A 21,858-nucleotide genomic window follows, 5' to 3' on the forward strand; every position below is an offset into this window, starting at 1 on the left:
ATCCCTGACATACAGATCTGAGTTTAGAATGGAATTACAGTACTTTTCATGCGATGGTGGTATAGTGGTGAGCATAGCTGCCTTCCAAGCAGTTGACCCGGGTTCGATTCCCGGCCATCGCAGTATTTTGCTCAAAGGCATTTAATGTCTGTATGGCAGCATGGGGATCTCTGCACTCCCTGGCCACTTTATTAGGTACACATGTTCCACTGCTCGTTTAAGCGCAAATATCGAATAAGCCAATCACACGGCAGCAACTCAATGTATTTAGGCATGTTGACATGGTCAAGATGACCTGGTGAAGTTCAAACAGAGCATCAGAATGGGGAAGAAAGGTGATTTAAGTGACTTTGAATGTGGCATATTTGTTGGTGCCATACGGGCTGGTCTGAGTATTTCAGAAACTGCTGATCCACCATCTCTAGGGTTTAGAGGGGAATGGTCCGAAAAAGAGAAAATATCCAATGAGCGGCTGTTCACTGGGCGAAACTGCCTTGTTGATGCCAGAGGTCAGAGGATAATGGCCAGTCTGGTTCAAGATGATAGAAAGGCAACAGTAACTCTAATTACCACTAGTAACAACCAAGGTATGAAGAAAACCATCTCTGAACGCACAACACGTGGAACCTTGACGCAGATGGGCTACAGCAGCAGAAGACCACACCGGGTGCCACTCCTGTCAGCTAACCTGACTCTGGTTTCTTTATGGACAGGGGTGTAGTGTTTAAAAATTGATGATTGATAAATGAATTTGCACATGTATGTCAGCAATATAAAACATAACATAACCAACTCCGCACTAGAAAAGCCATGAGAGTTGGTCACTAGCAGAGAGTGAAAACATCTGGAAAAGAAATGCAAATAGTGCGCTGTATTTGAATTTCATTAGCAATCGGTAGTGGAACATAAACACAGAGCTGTTTTTATCCTCATGGAGGTGTTCACCTTTATGCCAGCCTAAACAAGTGTTTGGAATATAGAAAGAATGTAGGAAACTCTCACCTATTCAACCCCAAGATAAAATATTTGTGAAAGCTATGTTTCCATGTAGTGAGTTATACAAGTTAGGGTTGGTTGTTCATATGGCCTATACAACAGTTCAGTTGTTTAAATGACTGGTTTGAGTTATTGCAGAGTTAACAGCTTTAACCGAGAACAGAATGAAACTTCTTCCTTCTCTTGCTGATGTACCTCCTCTTCTTCTCCACTCCTCCTCTTTTCTTCCCTCCCTCTTCCCAGATTCCTGACATACAGATGTGAGTTTGGAGTGGAATGACAGTACTTTTCATGCGATGGTGGTATAGTGGTGAGCATAGCTGCCTTCCAAGCAGTTGACCCGGGTTCGATTCCCGGCCATCGCAATTGTTTTATTCAAGGGAAGTTAATCTGACAGAGGGTGTCGTATTGTCATACTGATATGCTGTACACACTGAAGACCACTGTGACAAATGTAACATTTGTGATATTTGGCTATATAAATAAATAAAATATAAATAAATAATCTAGAAGCTTACATACACATTGTAGTTGGTTTGATGTCTATTTAGCAGCGCTGCAAACTCTCCCTTCATACATTTGTTTAGTCTACATACAACTCCTTTTATTTATCATGCTTTGAAACTGTGAGGTCTGATTTACATCATCTTATTTTACTATCAAACACACTAAGATCAGACAGTCAAGTTATACAGTAATGACACAAGTTGTAACCCTCCATTAACTTTCAAACTTTTCTAGCTCCAGGGCATTCAGTGTCAGGAAGGGTTTTGGTTTAGTGCTTCTACGAATGGACCAGTCCTTACTCCTGTAAATACAGAAGCTAGTAGAGATGTCCCGATCCGATCACGTGATCGGGAATCGGAGCTGATCACGTGATTTTCAAAAGATCGGAATCGGGAGGAAAACATCGGGGATCGGGAATCTTTTTTTTTTTTTTATAAAATATTTTTATTTTATTTAAGTTTACAAAACAAAAATGACCATGTTCACGTCTTAAAGTCATCCTGAGGACTTAGTTTTGGTTTAAAATTACACAACATCATGTATGTGTTGTTTTCATAGAACTGGTTGCTTATTTCTCTCAAATCTGGCAACAGATTGGCGCGTCTAATAGTAGCAGTAAGCTAACGAGAGGCTACGTTCAGCTGGTGACTCGGGAGTCAGGACAGAGAAAATGTCAGGAGTTTCGAAGTATTATAAAATTGAAAGCGAAGGCAGTGTAACAGCCAGATGCAATGTTTGCAATGTTTGCAAGGCGGAGGTTCCGCGTGGTGGAAAGAACAGAGCTACGTTCAACACGATCAATCTAATACGCTACCTGAGAAACAAACACCAACAACAACACGACGAGTACACAGCGGCCACTCAGGTAACGGCACTGAAACAACCGACACTTTCAGAGACTTTTAAAAGGAAAGAGAAACTGCCCCAGAACAGTGAAAAGGCCAACAAAATAACAGCCAAGATAGCTGAATTCATCGCGTTGGATGACCAGCCGTTATCTGTTACCTTTTTTTTATCTTAATGCATTGCATAAAGATCGGGAAAAATCGGTATCGGCAGATTGTCAAAATCAAATGATCGGAATCGGATCGGGAGCAAACATAGGTGATCGGGACATCCCTAGAAGCTAGGTTCAAAGAGTGTGCAGCATATCCCTGTAATTCCAGCTCAGTGGTAGCAGGTTTGTGGATCTAGCAGGTGTGGGAGGGGCATATATGGAGATAAGATGGAAAACTGTTCAATTGGGCTATTTGCATCTTTACTGTCTTGAATGAAATCTGTCGCCAAATTTCATTCAACTCCTAATTTAAAGCAGAGGGCTTTGAGAGCCATGGTCTCTTAGCACACAATTTGTCCACATTGTGAAAGTATTTTAATTGTATATATAAATGTTCAGTCAGTTGTTTCCATGACTGGTTTGAGTTATTGCAGAGTTAACAGTTATTACAGAGCACAGAATTAAACTTCTTCCTTCTCTTGCTGCTGTACCTCACCCTCTTCACTCCTCTTTTCTTCCCTCCCTCTTCCCAAATTCCTGACATACAGATGTGTGTTTGGAGCAGAATTATATTGCTTTTCATGCGATGGTGGTATAGTGGTGAGCATAGCTGCCTTCCAAGCAGTTGACCCGGGTTCGATTCCCGGCCATCGCAGTACTTATGTTCAAGGGAAGTTGATTTATATGCCAACATTCAAACTATAGGTGGTTTAATGACTATTTTGCAGCACTGCAAACTCTCCCTTCACACATGTGTTTAGTCTACAGCAGTGTTGGGCAAGTTATTTTAAAAAAGCAACTAGTAATAGTTACTGCTCTCAAAAAAGTAACTAGTTACTGCTCTCAAAAAAGTAACTAGTTACTTTATTAGTTACTAAATTATAAAAGTAACTAGTAACAAGTTACTTTACTTTAAAAATAATAACAAGAAAAATACAAGTTGTTGTGTTGTTCTGTGGGACAGTAAGAGAAAAGACAACTCTCCATCATTGTAGCAATTATCATTATGAAATAGTGGAACAATAAAACACAAAAGTGCGTTGGCTGTTTAGATGGTGTTGCTCCATCTGAGTCACTGCCGGTGGTTGAGACGGTGGGGTCTTTGGCGACTAGTTTTATAGCCCCATGTACATTACTTAGTTGCTTCAGGAGATTGGCATTGCTGTTTTTCGATGTGGACAATGCTTTCTGTCCTGCACATAGTTTACATTTTATCTGATATTTTTTGCGTCCTTTATCCCCACAAATTGAAAATAGTGGTTATATTTCCAAGTTGCAAATGCGCTGCTGCTCTCGCTGATACTTGAATCTGCCATTGTGTATGTGTGTGCTGGTGGTGAGCGTTGCCGTGCGTGTGTGTGTGATAGCATTAGCAAGTGTTCGTGTGTGTGTATTTTCCCCATAAGGCAAGACTCGCCCAACTCTGTCTCTGATTGGCTTACCCTGAAATGTTACCCCGCGTTAACCAATCATCACTCCTCTCTGGTTACTTTCACTTTTCCATGGTGCTGTGAGAGGACATCGCTGTATGCGCCTGTAAGTTACATCCGCAGGGAGATTCGGTTCAGTTCCATCACATAATGTAACGCAGTAACGCACCCATTTAAATCACAGTAACTATAACGGCGTTACTTAATGGGAATAGGTAACTAGTAACGCTATTAGTTACCGTAAAAAGTAGTTGCGTTACAGTAACACGTTATTTTGTAACGCATTAGTCCCAACACTGGTCTACAGTACACAAAACTGGTTTAATTATCATGCTTTGAAACTGTGAGGTCTGATTTACATCGTCTCATTTTACTATCAAACACACGAAGAGCAGACAGTCAAGTTATACAGTGATGAACACATTGAAACCCTCTTCGCATCTTTACTGTCTTGAATGAAATCTCTGTCTCCAAACTTTATTCAACTCAACTGCTTTAATTCAACAAATTAAAGCAGAGGGCTTTGAGAGCCATGGTCTCTTAGCAAACTATTTGTCCAGATTAGTAGTTAGTAGTTTTTTAACTTTATATATAAATGTTCGGTCAGTTGTTTACATGACTTATTGCAGAGTTATTAAACCCCATTGTAAATTCAGCCTCGTCGATCCCCACCACAGCAGCCGCACACCTTTAGTTAATCTGCCAAAAAGGCCACATTATTAACCCGAAAGTACACAAGAAGTACACTTCAGATGCTCCAGTTTCTTGACATGCTTCACGCTTTGAAATTTCACCGATATCTGTTACGGTTCTTAAACAAAACGTTCACATGTTTATCTCTCATTCAGAACAATGAAAATGCTCTCTCTCTCTCACTGATCACCATGGAAACCTTTGATCTCTGGACACGTTGTTAGCTCAAATATAAACACCTGTGTCATGGAACACAATGGTTTCATAACTCCAACTGACATGCTCAGAGCAGCAGACTTCAGATAATGGTTAATGGTCCTGCCCTCAACAGCGCTACGTCAATTATGGGGTGTCATCATATGCCGTTTCCATGGAAACGCATCCCTCGCCATAAAAGACGATGTTGCTATACATTAACTCCTATGAAAATGTTCAAAAAGTGCTCAAACTTCACATGTGTGCCAACAGTCCAGCTGTGAAGACATCTATGGGACAGTTTTGAGATGTCTTCAAATGCCGTTGCCATGGCAACACAATGCTCACCATGAAACACGGTTTTCTCATAACTTCTGTGAAAATGCTCCAAACTTCACAGGTTTGGTAATGATGCAGCCATCAACGCATCTAAGCGTATTATGGGATGTCATCAAATGCCGTTGGCATGGCGACAGATCATTCGCCATCAAGTTAGTTCAAACGTTTGCAGTTCAAATATTCTGCTGCTTTTCCAAGCCTTTTGACTTTCTTTTCTTCTCTCATCACACTAGGTGAAAAAAGGTAAGATACACTTTTAAAACTTGTTGAGAGCTAAAAACTAGTCTTTGCTGCTGCCTCAAATAGGAGCAAGGGGAGAGGAGTGAGACAGGAGAGGTTGATTCAGGAGCAAAGGCACACTCACAACTATAAATGAACCAAAAATAAATAAACAAGTTTCAGTGTTTTGTCATATTGGAAATGGTATGTTATTGGTTATGGCCATGATTTTATGATTATTGAAATGTATACAGTTCTGTTTCATATAGGTGTTCCCATAGATCTAGTCTCTTTATTTTCCCCTCAAAATGCACCAGATTGATGCATTTAACTCAATTTTTTTTTTTAAATCGGACCCCCCTAGAGAATTTGAGGTCCACCCCCACTTAAAATCACATGGATGGGTTGCTAAATACATTTACCATTTTTTTTTTTTAAATAGTAATGTCCATGTCCATATGTTTATTCGTGGGTAGTAGATTTAAACTATAGGGCTATCACTATGGGCCCTGCCTGTACCTGTTTGCTCTGCCATCGCGTGAAGCAGGGCTCGAGCTTAAGGACGTCCAGTCGTCCCGGGGCCGAAAAAAATTGTGTCGGGGAGGATAAAAAATAATTTTGGGACGAATTTGGGACGAGAGTTCAAATAAAAATATCCTGCTAACTCTACTACAAACGGCGATGAAAATGAGACCGACTGCACGTTTTGTGTAGCACACAGTTATTAAAGCTCCTTGTCAACATAAACACACACACAAAACATTTAGCAACCCGCGAAATACACACACATGTAGCTACTGCTGTGCCGCCGGCTGTCAGCCAGCCGCCCAGCTGGCTGTGCCCACGAATTCCTGGTCCGCAAATGTGTGCTCTCTATGGTCTAGCCAGATTAATATAATATGGCTCTGGGTCTATGTACTGAGTGTGTGTATTTCGCGGGTTGAGTGATGTACAATGACAATGGCATCCCGTGGAGGAATTCTGAAATGTTTTACCGTTACATCACAAAAACGCACAGCAGAACCAGAACCTGGAGCGCCGGCCTCTTTATTTACTTGCTCCTCTTCATCCCCTATGAGTAATAAGGCTGAGATGAGAACCCTCCATCGTATTTAGTCCTTAGCAATATGCTGCGCCTCTCCCCATGTAGGGATGGGTACCGAGCCCCGGTATTAAACGGGCCCCGGGCCGGAATTATTAAAGACAGTGGTAACGTTAAGCTCCGACGTTATCAGACTTTTTATCGGTACAGGAGACATTTAAAAAATATATGTCATATGTATTATTGCTACATACACATTATATCGCAGTTTTAGTTTCACCAACTCCGTTTCTAATATGCAATAAGACTACAACATGCGTCTATGATGTATTTTCGAGCTTTCCAATCCAGATGAGATCTCTCTGTCCCGTCTATGTGCGAGGGGGCGGGGCAGTTTGTAAAGGTCTCCTGACTGTGTTACAGACTGTCATCCTGGTTAGTGGTTGCTCTGGGTTCTGTCTTCAGGACACAGTGTTGGATTTTTTTGATAATTGGATGGGACTTGATTGGATTCAATATTAGAGTAATTTTCTCGTTTGTTTAAATATATTTGGCCTTTGTTTATGTGATTGAATGATTTACTCAAATAAAAAGGTTGATGAATTATCATCTAATGATTTGTATGATGTTTTATTTATGTTAAAGGTCACTTTGAATGATTTTAACTAATGATAATGTAGAAAAAAATCGGGACGGTCCACATTAATTTCGGGACGGCTTGGATTGTATTTTGGGACGGTTCCGGGAGGATGGGGAAAAAAGTTAGTCGAGAGCCCTGGCGTGAAGGGTCTGCTAACAAGCGACCAACAGAAAGGTTAATGTTAATGTTGTTGCCATTCGAGAGAAGATCGAGAGTTGTTATCGCTTTAAATGACATCCCTCTGTTGGAGGGGTGGGATTCTTTTCGGAGTATTGAATATCTGGCGCTTGCAAAAATATCGTTTAAAGTTGGAGAGGTACAAAAATATGCATAAATAAATGTTAACTAGGTAAAATAAGAAAATAAACAAAAATAAAATAAGTTACATTTATTTGTTATTGGCTATGGTAGGTTATTGGTTATGTTCACATACTTATTTGATTATTAAAATGTAAACCGATCTTTTTCATATGGGTGTTTTAGAGTTGTACCCCCTAGATCAGGTCTCTAGTAATTGTGTGCTCATATATAATATATATATATATATATATATATATATATATATATATATACACACACATTGCATTATTCAATTTGATAATATGTAATCAACTTAGGCATCACTCCCAAAAAAAGAAGAAATTAATAAAAATATTCATAACTCATATTCGAATACCTGAATAATTTCGAATATTTTATTAATTGTTCCCATCCCTAGTAGGTGTGTATGTGTAAGTGTAGCTGTGTGGGTATGTGTAGGTGTGTGGGTATGTGTAGTTGTGCATGTGTAAGTGTAGCTGTGTGTATGTAACTGTACCAACGCACTATACAATAAAACCACACTGTAGGTCATTATCGCTCCAACATTATCGCTCTTTTTTATCGGTACAGGAGACATTTAAAAACATATGTCATATGTATTATTGCTACATAAACATTATATCGCAGTCTTAGTGTCGCCAACTCCGTTTATAATATTCAATATGACTACAAAATGTGTCTATAATGTATTTTCGATCTTCCCAATGCAGACGAGAGATCTCTCCCCGCCTGCTTGCGAGGGGGCGGGGCAGTTTACACACACGCAGCCGCTACATGCAGCAACACACACACACACACGGAGGAGATGGCGGAGAGAACGCGCTCCGAGGTGTGGTTAAACTTTACCCGTCTCGATGTGGAAAATGGTCGTTACCAAAAGTGCAATAAGAGTTTAGCATTTAAGGGCGGTAACACGAGCAATGTGTCTAAACATTTAGCAAAAGTGCTCCAGATCCAGACGGAGGAATGCACCGGGTTGGACTGTCTTTCCAGCAGCTCTGTAGCCCCGTCCACGAGGAACGTTTCCACGTCAGGTGTTATGTATGCTAGCAGCAACACACAGAGTTAACTCCATGATACAAACATGGGTTAATGATGAGAGGAAACTGAGTTATTTATTTTGTTAAAGTTTCAGCTATTCTGTTCACAGTTCTGTCATCAGATTATTTAATATGATTTGTTAAAACACTGTTGTTTCTTTTGATGTGAAATATTATGCATTTAATTAAAATAAAAAGCGATTTGTTTAGTTAGTTTACCTTATTTCTTGTCAAAAGAACCGTTAATACTATCGTTAAAAGGACCAGATCGATAAGCAGTATCGATATAAGTAGTAGTACAGTTAAAACCTTAACGATCCGAATAATCGATTAATCGTTTCATTAATCGATAGATTAATCGATTATCAAATTAGTCGTTTGTTGCAGCCCTATTGTCCACTAGTCGTGCTCGCGGATGGATAGCGAGAAGTGTTGAAGTGAGAAGTTGTCCGTCAGTCGGACGCCCACCAAAACGAAAACTCTTCGGTTCTCCACGAATTACACAAGTCACCCAAATCAGCGTTAAAAAAGCGGGAGGCGCCGAAAAGCGACTAATTTGCATCACTGGTAATTGCACTGTTGAGGTTTTTCATTACATAACTACACCGTAGTTGTATTATGACAATAAACCTTAGAATCTTCTGTGGGGAAGTCAGTGTGTGTTTCTGTTATTGTCAGGCTGTTAAACATGGTGGTGAAAAATGTACACAGACATATCAACAGTGTCAGGTTGTCGTGGCCGAGTGGTTAAGGCGATGGACTAGAAATCCATTGGGGTTTCCCCGCGCAGGTTCAAATCCTGCCGACAACGTGAAAACATTTTCATTGCTCAAAAGCCTAAGTCAACATCAGGATTGAGGTTGAATTGTCAGTTTAGCTTAGGAAGGTTTCTAAAAGAGTGAAATGACCCAGAAGTATCTAAGTGGTAGCCATGATAACAGCTGTTAAATTCTCTAGATTAGGGGTGGGGAACCTTTTTTCTCTCAAGGGCCATTTCAATGTATACAACATCCTCCGAGGGCCGTACAAAATATTTAACTCAACCTCTGCTTATAAAAACTAAAATCACACACACCATTAATTTCACCTTTCTTTCAAAGGCAAAGAAAAAGCAACGTCTTAATCCAGATATCTTTCCATGACTCGCGCATGCATACATGTGCACGGTTGTGGCATGACCACCAAAACAGAAAGATATTTTTAAATGTTTTAATGTTGAAGTTGAAAGCATCAACCTGGTGCACTTTGAGAGCAAAATTAAGAGATCTATGGATGGATACATCTCTCAACACCCACATGAAACAGAACTGTAAACAGATTTACTTTTTCTTTATGGATATTTTACAAATTACTCCCCATTTAAACTGTATTCTTGTTTAATAACAACTTTTGTATACCTTCATATAGTATTTTATACCCGTTATTCCTGTATTCTCTCATTTGTTCTAACTATAATGATCATATACAGATGTGCCTCACTGCAAATGTACCTCACTGGTTGTAGAAAAAGCTTCTTATATTCGTTAGCATAGCTAGCTAACCAGATGCTAATAACAACAAAGTTATTGACTGTATGATCAGTAGGACAGATGAACAGATCGCCACTGGGCTTACAACTAAAACACACAACCACACAAAAACTGTGGCATGTGTACGGCTCCTTATGTATTATGTAATGGTTTCCGCAATTGTTGAAGTGCCGGAGCGGCGTTCCAGTGCTCTCTGGCAGAACTACACTCCTGTCAGACCACGTGATGATGACACGTTAGGCTCGTGTTGTGTTCAAGGACCCTGACCCTGGCCAGGAAAAACAGGCACTCGCTTATTTAATTATTTTGCGGTGTATATTTCTTTAATTTTGTTTATTTGCGTGCGTTTATAAATGACCTCGAGTGTCATATCAAATGGTCTCGCGGACCGTATACGGCCCGGAGGCCGGAGGTTCCCCACCCCTGCTCTAGATGATAGGAAAGGAGCTTTGAAACTTCCTTTATAATCTCTTTTAGCCTTGGAAACACTGGACCATCCTTTACGAAAGGGCGCAACATTTACCGTGAAACAACATTCAGCCGTTCACAGAAACATCAGATTGTATTTATTTGTTTATATTTTCATACTATCATGCTTGGGATTCATGTAGATTAATACGTTTTGACCTCCAGGATGAGGATGACAACAATAGGCTTCACTTACATTTTTTATTTCAATTCCAACCTTTGTAAAATAAAAAGGTTGGAATTTAAATAAAACAAATATATTTGTGTCCGTTTATAATGCCCACACTAAACAAGGCCATATTAGAGCACAGTGTAAAGTATCTAAGTACAGAACATTTTAGTTTCTTAAGTCCTGATTAATTTGTATAACCACTATTCCTGAACCGCCTTGTCATTCTCACAAAGGTTAAGGAACAGTGATCATGAAAAGATTTAAGTTAGATCTATGTGGCGCGATTTGAGATTTTACAATTACCCCGGTCTCCACTGTTTTTACACTAAAACTTGCCTGTTTGACTAGAGTCCAACCACACAGTCTTTGTCCAATACATGTCCTGCAATGCTACAGCTGCTTCACTGTTTGCAAAAGTAAATAAATAAAATATTCATTAAAAAAAAATACTTTCTATACCCTGCTTTACAAACAACATAGGCTACTGACTTCCTGATACATTTCCATAGGAATCGATAATCAGAACAGAAATTAACATTTCTAAACGATTCCATTTCAAATGCATAACTTCTATTTGTCACATAGCCTTCCTGAAAAACGGTGGTATTATCACTTTTATTGAGATAAAATATATTCATTATGTAAAACGCATATTTGTGAATGAACACCAATGTGTGGAGCCATGAGGATTTGCTCCGTGGCTGGTCAGCGTACAAAAAGCACATGATGACAATGTTTTTAGAATGTAATCCTATTTATACACATGCATTGTCACTGCAAGTATATAAATAGGATATTAAATAATAATCAGAAGTTAAATTACAAGAGCCACACATTTGTCAAAAGCTTGCTACTTAGACAGACAGCTAACAATAGCTAACTAGCTTGCTTTCGTGTTGTTAGAAAGCTAGCTTTTTAGATGCATAGCCTACATCACTTTGCTAGCTAGCTAACTGAAAGGTTAATTGAATTCTGTCTCTATTATCACTTTTTATTTGTATATGTTTCAACACTTTGGAGGTTTCCACCTTTCTTGCTGTGAGAGTTAGGGGGGAAACAATGTTGTGACACTTTGTATGTTGTAAATTACTAAATGGCCCGCAAGCCCAAAATGTAGTTCCCTTTCCCTAAATCCTGCAATTAATGTGTAGATGTTCATATTCTTTCGAGTGTGCGTGCCACAATTGCCTGTCTAAGGAGGGAGAAAGTATGGTTGACTCACCCGCGAGGCCTTAGTTGTCTCCTGAAATGGGGAGCAAGCCACTCCTACGCGCCCATCTTGTTAGTAGATCCGTTGGTCGAGCGGCCAGTCCTGTCTTGTGTAGTTCAGAGACTAGTGCAACAGTGTCCATATTCTCCGTAGGTGAATTTATTTCCTCTGGCGTCAGGTTAAAAGCAACAATAGGTCCAATATCAGTAGTGTTCTGTAAATGTCACAGGTGCAACTCATTTAGGCTCATGAATCAGCCCCGTTGGTGTGATGTCATGTCAGCATTATGGCATTGACCTTGCCTATCACCTGACTAAAACCCCGCCCCCAGTCTTGTCACCATTACAAAAATAAATAATAAAACGGTGTCGTAGATGTAGAGATAATGTTGCTGGTAGCCAACAAACAGGCTTAGTGAACAATTGACCAATGTTTTGAATAATTCAGTTTTTATAACGAAATCTGTGTTATGATTTTCTACTCCCCATCTACTATTATGTGTTAACCCTTGATTAGATAGATACACACTCCTACCACAAGGTGTCGCCACATAGTTGTGATCTATGTTCAGGGACGCAGGAAGGGGGGGGGGTGCTGAGGGGGCTGCAGCATCTGTTGGCGGAGAGTTGTAACTGCAATGCCAAAAAGTTCACTAAACAAATCAATACAAACGTTTTATTTTGAGTTACCATTTTTGAGTTAGCATTTTAGTGTAAACAGTTAATAAAAAACTTCACTAAATAATAAGAGAAAGTGATAATGCGGTGTGCTTCTTCTGTTGCTCTGCTATAGAAAAGAAGCTTGTCAGTGCAGACAAGATCAGGGATGGGAGTTTTGTGAAAGGAGGATTTAAGAACTGGCGAAAGGCAGGGGAAACATTTAGGGAGCATGAGAAGTCCCATCAACACACAGTCCGTCAACAAACTGGCAGCATTAAATTGAACACCGATGAATGCACTGCTCTCACAAGCTGTTGCTAAAGACCAAATGACTGCATTTAATATGACGTTATTATACAGGACCAAAGCCCCGAATGTTTTTTCTGTAGCCCCGGACAATTCTCCCTCAATAATATAATACATTAACCGTGCTTTACCTGAACCTCATCATGAGAGGACGGCAGAATTGTAATTTCCCGTGTTCAGTGAATGCAACAGAGGCAAGACACCAGACCAACCAGAGAGTTGCATGGAAATAAACGTGTCTTATTGGCTGACAGGTAGCCTACCTATCCTGTGACAATGTGTTAACTGTCAGTCGGACTCAGAGTTTTTGAAGATGGACATAAGAAAAAAAATTCATAAAAAATACGACAATTCTCAAGTGGTGGCTCACACAACAACCCCACATCCACCACTTGAGCCAGTTGAACAAGTTATGTAAATGTCAGTAAACTTCCAAGTTATGCGAACATGTAAGCAAAGCATAAATTACAGCTACGTTGACGTTACTTTGAATCGCGGGGGTAAGCTAAACCATTAGCAAGTAGCTATAGCTAGCCAGAGATATTAAATAAACACTTTGTCATACAATCTGAATGTAATGTTTTTTAGCGTTACCTGGTGATTTCAAAGAAAGCTCTCTGGAAAATGTTGACTTACTATTCGACATGAAGCTAGAAGCTACCTTACAGTACACCATGGATGTATAATAAGAACTGGATACAGCGTGGGAGGCGGGGCCTCATTCATTCCTATGAGAGTTGCTCATTAGTGCATGATGATAAAATGGCCCAACTTTTGAGAGAGTGAAACGTCACAGATTACCCGGCATGCCTGAGAAGTACCCGTATGTGCGCTCATAGCGCTTGCACAACTTTAAAGACCCCGTGAACTGTGCGCCTGTGCATGATCTGTTATGCTAATACGTATAGTAATGACCAAAATGGTACATTGGAACCCATATCAAAAGATGTTGGAATAGCAACGAATTTGATGAGTTTTGAATTTTCCGCCGTGAAATCTGCAGTTGACCTCCGCCTTCGTGGGTGTGGCTTACGATCTACTGCGTGACGTCACGAGATGGTCGCCGCCGAAGTGTTTACATTCATCACAGTTTATTGTTTCTCTGTTTCAAAGTCGAATTTATCAAAGTTTTTGAGCGAGTATTTTACTGGAAAGTGTGTCGGAGTCGACTGGAAGTGATTGTCAATCGAGAAAACCTGACAATGGAGGCGACAGTGAAGAAAAAGGGAGGAAAAACACACGGGAAGCGATGCATTGCCGCTGGCTGTAGTAATGTCAAGTCTGCCGAAGTGGCGATGTTTCTGTTCCCAAAAGATGAAGGTGAGTCTGGCTGGTGTCATTGTTTCGTAGATTCGTTGATTGTTCATGACAAATAAAGGCCACTGGTCGATTCGAGAGAGAGAGAAAGAGAGACTGAGAGAGTTACAGGGTTGTTGTTAGCATCTGGTGCTAGCTCGGAGCTAACGGAGATTAGCTGTTTCAACAATAAGGAGAGGGAGAGTCCTCTCCTGTGGGACTGAGAGAGATAACGTCAGCTCAGGGAGGTAAAGGACTCATTAGTGATGAGATTGTAAACAGTAGCCTAAGTTATCTCAGTTGGTTTGGTCATCTTTGTAAACAAATATTTCCATCTATGTAATATTAGTTGTATAAAATAGGTTAAGAAATCCTTCCAATGTGTTTTGATTATTGAAATATATGTTTCATATGAGTGTTGAGAGCTGTATCCATAAATCTCTTAATGTTGCCCTCAAAGTGCACCAGATTGATGCCTTTAACTTCAATTTAAAGAAAAACATCTTCCCGGGGTGCATGCCCCCGGACCCCCCTAGAGGGTGTGAGGTCATCACAAATAAAACAGGTTTACATGGATAGGATACTAGATAAGTGTGCACACTCATTATGTACACTACACATTTTTCTTGGATTTGTTAACACTATAGTCCCTAATATATTTGTAGAAAGGCAGGAAATGGAATTAAATCGAGAACATTTTTCATTGTTTTGTGTCCCCCCCACTTCTCAAACCAAAGTTACACCCTTGTCTAGATCTATGACAAAATATTGTCCTAAACTAAATTGACTTCCATGGCCATGTTAATGATGTCAGAATAGATTAATAGATAATAGAGAGCTTATCTTTTGACTATAAATGGTTGGATTTATTTTATTTCTACAGATCTGTCAAAGGCATGGGCAAAGCAAGTACAGAGAACCAGGAAGGACTGGGAGCCTACCAAATACAGTGTTCTGTGCAGTGAACACTTCACAAGGGACTCCTTTGATGAAAGTGCTCTACTACGAGCGCAGATGGGCATTGCGACAAAGAGGACCTTGATCCTGAAGAAGGGAGCAATCCCAACTGTTTTCCGCCGAGTTGGGACTTCAGCTGTGGGACAACTTTCAACATCAACACCGGCTCGTTCTGCATTTGCAATGAGAGAGAGAAAGCGGGTAAAGTTGTTAGGCCTAATTTGTTGATGTTAAATCAGGATTTAATTCCGGTGGCTAGTAGTCTCCTGAATTATTATTGTTGAAATGGTATGAGCAAGGTGTAGGCCTATACTGTTTTGAATAATTTTGTAATCCATTTCATATTGTGTACATTTACAGAAAGTAGAAGAACTCCTGGCAGAATCAATAGTGGAGAGTAGCAGTTTTGCTTCCACAGAGGAATCAATGGAGATGGCCACTGACACAGACATGGCACCGGAACAGGTTTGTGATTGCCCCCAGGTTTTGTTTTAGATGAGCACATTGGCTGGTTTTACCTTGCACGTTATCATGACTGGCACACACAGTGGACACATGAAAAAAAACTGTCACGATCACAGGTACAGATCAGAACCCAATAGCACGACTCAGATACAACCAGTATAGTAATGTTCAGTTTATTCCAGGTCAAGGACAGGCAGGGTCAAAACCAGTAAATCCGTCAGACAGGCAGGAATCGAAAACTGGGCAGGACAAAACTCGGGACTAGAGCACAACACTCACTGGAGAGCTTGGCGGAAACGACAAGACAATCTGGCAAAGGACAACTGATAATGAGGTGGTATAAATACTGTGGAGTGATGAGGGAATGAGTAACAGGTGAGGGGAAGGGCTGAGGAGACCAGGTGAGGGAAATGAGCTGATTACAAGGGCCTGGAGGAAAGCGGGATCTGAAATTACAGGAGAGTTTAGATGAGGCATCAAACAAACAATAATAGAAGTGTCTAACTTGTGACAAAAACCTTCTTTGTAATATGCACACCTTAGATCTTACACTTGTTATGTAAAACAAAAAGTTTAGCATTAGTCTTGTTCCAAACACCAAACATGCAACCGGCAAACCAGTCTGCTAAATATAATTAGTGTAGAAAGTTGCTAGTCAGGCATGATATTGACTTACATATGCATTGGCTCTAGCTAAGCATTACTGTAGGGTACATGTTTCTCATGATAATATTGTCTAGAACTTCTAACCCCTCGAAAATATTTTACAACATCACACTATGAAATGTATGTTTTCACCTGGCAGGAACGACAGAGTCAAGATCAGGCCTGCCAGACAGACTGGACTGCAACAGCTACTGTCAGCATCAAGACACAGACTGGGAAACAACTCACAAAAACAAAGACACAGTCAAAGGGTAATGCCACTATTGATTGGTTAATAGTACTGCACTATTAAATCGAAGTTTAATCAGTTCCTAAAAAAAAAAACCACAACAGTTTGACAGGATGAGCGAGTGTGTCATATAATACTGTATTACAGTACGGGATATTCCTTCTAATGTTGAGTTTGTTAACTCTAAATAGTAAACAACAGATCAACATAGATTTGTGGTTTTATATAAACACAATATAGTATTCCATTGATCATTTCATTTCCAGCATGCCAGGTGACGCCCGAGATGCTGACTGCAAGTCTACCAGTACCAGGGAGGCAGAGAAAGCTGAAAGTCCATGGCACCAGAGACCCAGCTACACCTGATCAGCCACCACAGGCTGCCTCTAGCAGCAGCAGCAGCCAGGCGTCAAAGCTGGAACAACACCAACTGGAAGACGCGCCGTCCAGCAGGCCAGCTGCACACCATCAGTATCAGGCTCCTCAGACTGGGAACCCAGTAGCCCCATCTCAGCGGCTGATTCTTCTGACAAGTCAGATCTGTCAGAAAGTCGGGAAGCTTTTGGGGATGAGATCTGCCACAAGGAACCCAAATACATCGTCTTTGGCTCCAGCCTCGGGAAACTGCTACAGTGGTGCCATTGTCCATCTTGCGGCAGCGTTGACATCCGTCAAGTGTGGACAACCACTGGAACACTACTTACGATCCACCAAACATGTGACTCCTGTCTGCAGGTAACTAAGTGGCAGAGTCAACCGAGCATTGGAAACTTCCCTGCAGGCAACATGCTGTTGTCTGCAGGCATACTGTTTGCCGGTGCGTTGCCAACAAAGGTGCTGCGAGTCCTAAACCACATGGGTGTGATGACCTACGGGAAACGAATATTCTTCTCACACCAGCGAGACATCCTGCAGCCTGCAATACAGGGTGTATGGACGCAACAACAGGCAGCCCACATTGCGATGCTGCAGACTGAAGGGCGACCTCTGGTTCTAGGTGGTGACGGCAGGGCCGACAGCCCTGGACACCGTGCAAAATTTGGAACATACACTACAATGGAGCTGGAATCAAATGTGGTGCTAGACCTACAGCTGGTGCAGGTACAGTTTATATTGTTCAAGTTCAGGGTTTTGTGTGAGAAATGTAAAACTTCATCTGTACATTTTGTAATAGTAACAGTGTTTCAAATCATATTCAGCTCATTGCAGAGCTCCTGTCTAGTTATCTGCCTAACTGGAATGTTCCCTGCTGTATTTTCAGAGCAACGAGTGTGGTGGGAGCTACCATATGGAACTGGAAGGCCTGAAGAGGATGGTGGCCTTCTTTGAGGACATCCTGGAGATTGGCACTCTCGTCACAGACCGACATCGCCAGATTGCCAAATGGATTAGAGAGAATATGCCATACACAAAACATCTGTATGACATCTGGCATGTAGCCAAGTGTATGTGTCAATGTTGTTTCTTTTGAAGTTCAAGGAGTAGAGTCTTCTATTGAGTTATCGTAAAGTTGTTATCACCAGACAGACATTGCAGCATGCAGTTTCACAAATCTTATTTGCACACCTCACTCAAATAGATAGATCTCTTTATGATGTCAGTTTTATTTATTGTCTTTGCAGCTGTTGGGAAGAAGCTGAAAGCCATCTGCAAGCTCAAGGGCTGTGAGGACCTGAAAGCATGGCAACAGAGCATCATCAACCACTTGTACTGGGCAGTGGTTTCCTCCACGCAAGATGACGCGGAACTGATTGTGGATAAATGGAAGTCGGTGGAGCGGCATGTCCTAAACCTCCACAGCGGCCATGGTGGAAAGTTCCCCACATGTGCGCACAAGAGACTACAAGGCAGGGCTCACAAGAAGAAGTGGATCAAACCAAGTGAGTTTAGAGTCAATACTCCTTTTTCTGATATGGCGGCAGACGTGACATTTAAAATTACGTCTGTTGCGTCAGCAACGGGTGACTGTAATTTTAACCGTCATCCACCGCCAAAAGGAGTATGGAATGTATACAGTGTATGCATACTGAGTGATTAAAAACCCAGGACATACCCAGCAACAACAATGTACTGACTTGTCTTATGGTTGGGTACATAATCCAAAAAGTTACATCTGAGCAACAAACATTAGAATTGATAATCCATAATGTCAAGCACTGCCATTGAAATTTGTTGATGATTGATTTATTGATCTGTTGATTGCAGGTTCACTATCAGCTGTCAAACTGGAGAAACTGGTGACAGACAAGAGGCTGTGCAAGGACATCGGCAAGCTCTCTGCCGTACACCAGACGTCCAATGTGGAGGGCTTTCACAGCCTCATCATTCAGTTTGCACCAAAGTGTTACGTGTACTCCTACACTGGCATGCTGTGCAGGTTGGTCTTTTCAGCATATAATTCGAAGGCTTGTACCTTACCAGCTAAAGACTTGTTTCAGTTACTTGGGAATTGGCGTCTTTGTACCGTGCTGAACCAGGTCCCCGTGCTGTATAAAAGCATCTCCCATAGTGTGTCAAAATGGAGGAAGGAACTGTGATGAAGTTGTCAACTCCAAGACACACATTGCCAGGACTAAAATAAAACACTAAGGCTGCGGCCACACGAGGACGAAAACGGTCGTTTGCGTTACTGTTTGTGTCATATAGACCGTTCGGCCACACGAGGACGACCGAATACGGCACTAAACGACTGAGGAAACGATAACGGGTCCCAAGGTGGATAGAACGGCATACGCAACGCTCTGGGGGGTCCAACGGCTCCGTGTGTACGCCCTATTCGATCATTTTCTGATAATGATGGCAATAGCCCCGCCTCTCCCCACCTCTGCTGCTCACCCCGCGTCAAAGTAAACTGCACACTGAATTCAGATTATTTATCTTTCTCTCGATATGGACCTAAACGCGAGTGAAGTCTAATCTGACAGGACGGAGACACGCAGCTCTGCTCACCTGCAGCTCCTCCCGCTGCAGCAAAACACACACTTCAAGTCAGATCATCACCCTTAGCTATTTTAATTACCTCTCAAACTACCTAAACTAGTTATAAATATGTTTATTTTTACTGTCGGCCGGGTCACTCATTACTGGATCAGCTGCTGCATGAGACAGACACTGACGCTGTCCGAAGAGAGGGAGGAAAAAGAGAGGCTCCGTGTATTTTGTTATTATATTATATAGAGTCGTTATTCATTTGTTTTAAAGCTCAATAAATAATAAAGAAGATCTTTGACGGGCACTTTTATAATTTTGTCCGGAAGATTTAAACTTTAATACACGTTGACTGGCGAAAAACTCTGCCCGGTTTCCTCGGCCCCCACCGCGGAGAATAAACAGAAGGGCAACCATGCTTCTTTGCTGCTTTTGTGGAGGAAGTTACAGCGCCACGTACAGGCTCCTGCATATGTACTGCAGCTTCTCCAGCGGTTGGAGCTAAACAGAGCGGTCTCGTGTGGACAGACACTATCCGGATAACTATTGCGTGTGGACGGAAGCTTGTTTGCGATTGCGTTTGCGTTAATCCTATGCGTTTAGCCGTTTTCGTCCTCGTGTGGCTGCAGCCTAAATCACTTTCTGAATCAATATCAAGTTTAATAGAGCTGTTCATGTATAGACGTGGAATAATTACAAAAGAGAGATATTTCTTTCTTTTCACATTTTTAAAACTGTTTCTTTGTTTATGTTAACAGAACCCTTCTTGCCGGACTGCATTACAACGAGAATGCCAGCAGACATACTGCAACTACAAAGGCGGGAGAACAGAGGATCAAAATCCGCTACCCCAAGTACAAGGCTGGAGGTCATGTTGTGAAGAAGATCCTAGTAGAGGCAACATTCAGTGAGTTTGAAATTAAATTACTCAAAATAATATTGTCCAGATTGGTAATGTACCGGTACTAATGATTTAGTAACTAATTCAGTTCAAAACCCCAATTCAAAGAATGATCTCGGCTTGATGACAGACACCATTTATTATTATTAACAGAATTTTGTATTCTGTTGCAGGCTATGTGGATGATCTCATGAGAGAGGTGGTCAACCTCTGCAAGAAACTCAGCGCAGACAGGCCTGTACAGCTGGAGGAGCCTCCCACTCTGTCCTCGGCAATGGAGAAGCCTGACAAAGCAGAGGCCATCAAGGCACATGCCAGTCGTTTCAAGACCAAATAGTCTGTCACTGTGCAGCTTCAACTGTGGAAATGTATTAAACATTCACTTCAGAACTGTATTGTCACTGTCCTTCTTCATAACCGTGATAGTCCATGGATGGAAACTGTCGACGAATTCGGTTCACTGCACAAGAGGGCAGTGGCACTCTTATGTCGCGTCCTAGGTAACCCCAGCAAAGTCTCACCAGCTGGCGGTAGGCTGTGTATCGGTGGCGTCTGCAAGATAAAACATTATAGCATTGATATGACGACAGCTACTGTCAAGAGACTACTACAAATGAAGGACAATAGATGATAATAGGTCAACTTCAAAGTTACATTTTCTTATACTCAGATCATAAAAGACTAATATTCAAACGTATAAAGTTGCAAAAGTTGTCATGACATCATATAAACTGATACATTTATATACTAGTAATAGACTTTATTGTAAATAGTGTTTGTAAGGCTTACTCATTGCCCTCTTGCTGGAGATGGCCATAATGTTGACTGTATCCATAGTATGCTATAATGCTATACGCAGCACCCAGATGTCTAGACAGCCAGATCGGAAGCCGGGGTGGTCGATTATGCAGCTGTGGACACCATCCTCCTCCATGGTCCTGGTGACAGCGGGGATTTCCCGACAGCACACACTCTCGGCTACAGTGTCCATGTTGTTACAGTTGTCGCACTGACACCTAAAACATATAAAACAGATGTAACATTATGATTAGCAGGAATGCCAGGATGTTTCAATGTTGTCAGGTTGCCGACATTTTGCAAGGTCACTGGATTTTATCATTTTAACTTGGAACTGTATATTGTTGAATTTTATGCAGAAGATCCAATAAAGTTAGACTATGTGCGCATGAAAATAATTTCTTGTTCTCGCCCCCTGATTATCTGATAGGTGGAATTATTCCCATAAGCTGCAGATAAGCAGAAAAACAGGGCTGGTTACCCTGGCGTATGTTTTAATTCAATGACCAGAAAGTTCTAATTCTAGTTTAATAATACTCTAGCACATGACATGTACATAAGCTAATTATTTCCCAGAGGCTGAGCCCAAGCCCCCCCACCCCCTATTTTCCAATCGACAGTGACAGCACAGTCACTGCTAACCTGCTAACCATTCAGTGTTCTGTAGCCGGTCAATGTCTTCCCCATCGTCCATGTCGTCGCCATCATCCTCCCCACTTGACGTCCCTGACAGCTCAAATCTGTAGGGTTCAATGATGTCCTCCACTTCCTCATCGTTACTTCCATCTTCTGTGCCACTTTCCTCATCTATCCTGTCCGAAAAACTGTCAAAATCAATCATTTCTCTCACACTTG

General features: G+C 41.3%; 1 protein-coding gene, 1 long non-coding RNA gene and 4 other non-coding genes across 6 annotated transcripts in view; 5 read left to right on the top strand and 1 right to left on the bottom strand.

The window, feature by feature from the left end:
• Positions 1-12,019, bottom strand: part of LOC139435905 (uncharacterized) — a 54,655-nt gene extending 42,636 nt beyond the window's left edge. The window contains exon 1 of the long non-coding RNA XR_011645117.1: positions 11,811-12,019. This is a non-coding gene — a long non-coding RNA (uncharacterized lncRNA). The remainder of the gene's footprint in view (positions 1-11,810) is intronic.
• On the top strand, positions 51-122 carry trnag-ucc (transfer RNA glycine (anticodon UCC)). Its single transcript has one exon. It is a non-coding gene; the product is annotated as a tRNA-Gly (tRNA).
• On the top strand, positions 1,290-1,361 carry trnag-ucc (transfer RNA glycine (anticodon UCC)). Its single transcript has one exon. It is a non-coding gene; the product is annotated as a tRNA-Gly (tRNA).
• trnag-ucc (transfer RNA glycine (anticodon UCC)) lies at positions 3,084-3,155 on the top strand. Its single transcript has one exon. It is a non-coding gene; the product is annotated as a tRNA-Gly (tRNA).
• On the top strand, positions 9,149-9,230 carry trnas-aga (transfer RNA serine (anticodon AGA)). Its single transcript has one exon. It is a non-coding gene; the product is annotated as a tRNA-Ser (tRNA).
• A 5,755-nt stretch (positions 12,020-17,774) lies between the features above and the next one.
• On the top strand, positions 17,775-20,567 carry LOC117466116 (uncharacterized). Its single transcript, XM_034109268.2, has 5 exons — positions 17,775-17,821; positions 17,999-18,256; positions 18,582-18,753; positions 20,063-20,211; positions 20,379-20,567. The coding sequence occupies exons 1-5, from the start codon at positions 17,776-17,778 to the stop codon at positions 20,540-20,542; spliced, it is 789 nt and encodes a 262-aa protein (XP_033965159.1). The 5' UTR covers position 17,775; the 3' UTR covers positions 20,543-20,567.
• Positions 20,568-21,858: the final 1,291 nt, after the last annotated feature.

This window comes from Pseudochaenichthys georgianus, chromosome 20 (genome assembly GCF_902827115.2).
Source record: "Pseudochaenichthys georgianus chromosome 20, fPseGeo1.2, whole genome shotgun sequence".
In the NCBI taxonomy this organism is placed as follows: domain Eukaryota; kingdom Metazoa; phylum Chordata; class Actinopteri; order Perciformes; family Channichthyidae; genus Pseudochaenichthys; species Pseudochaenichthys georgianus.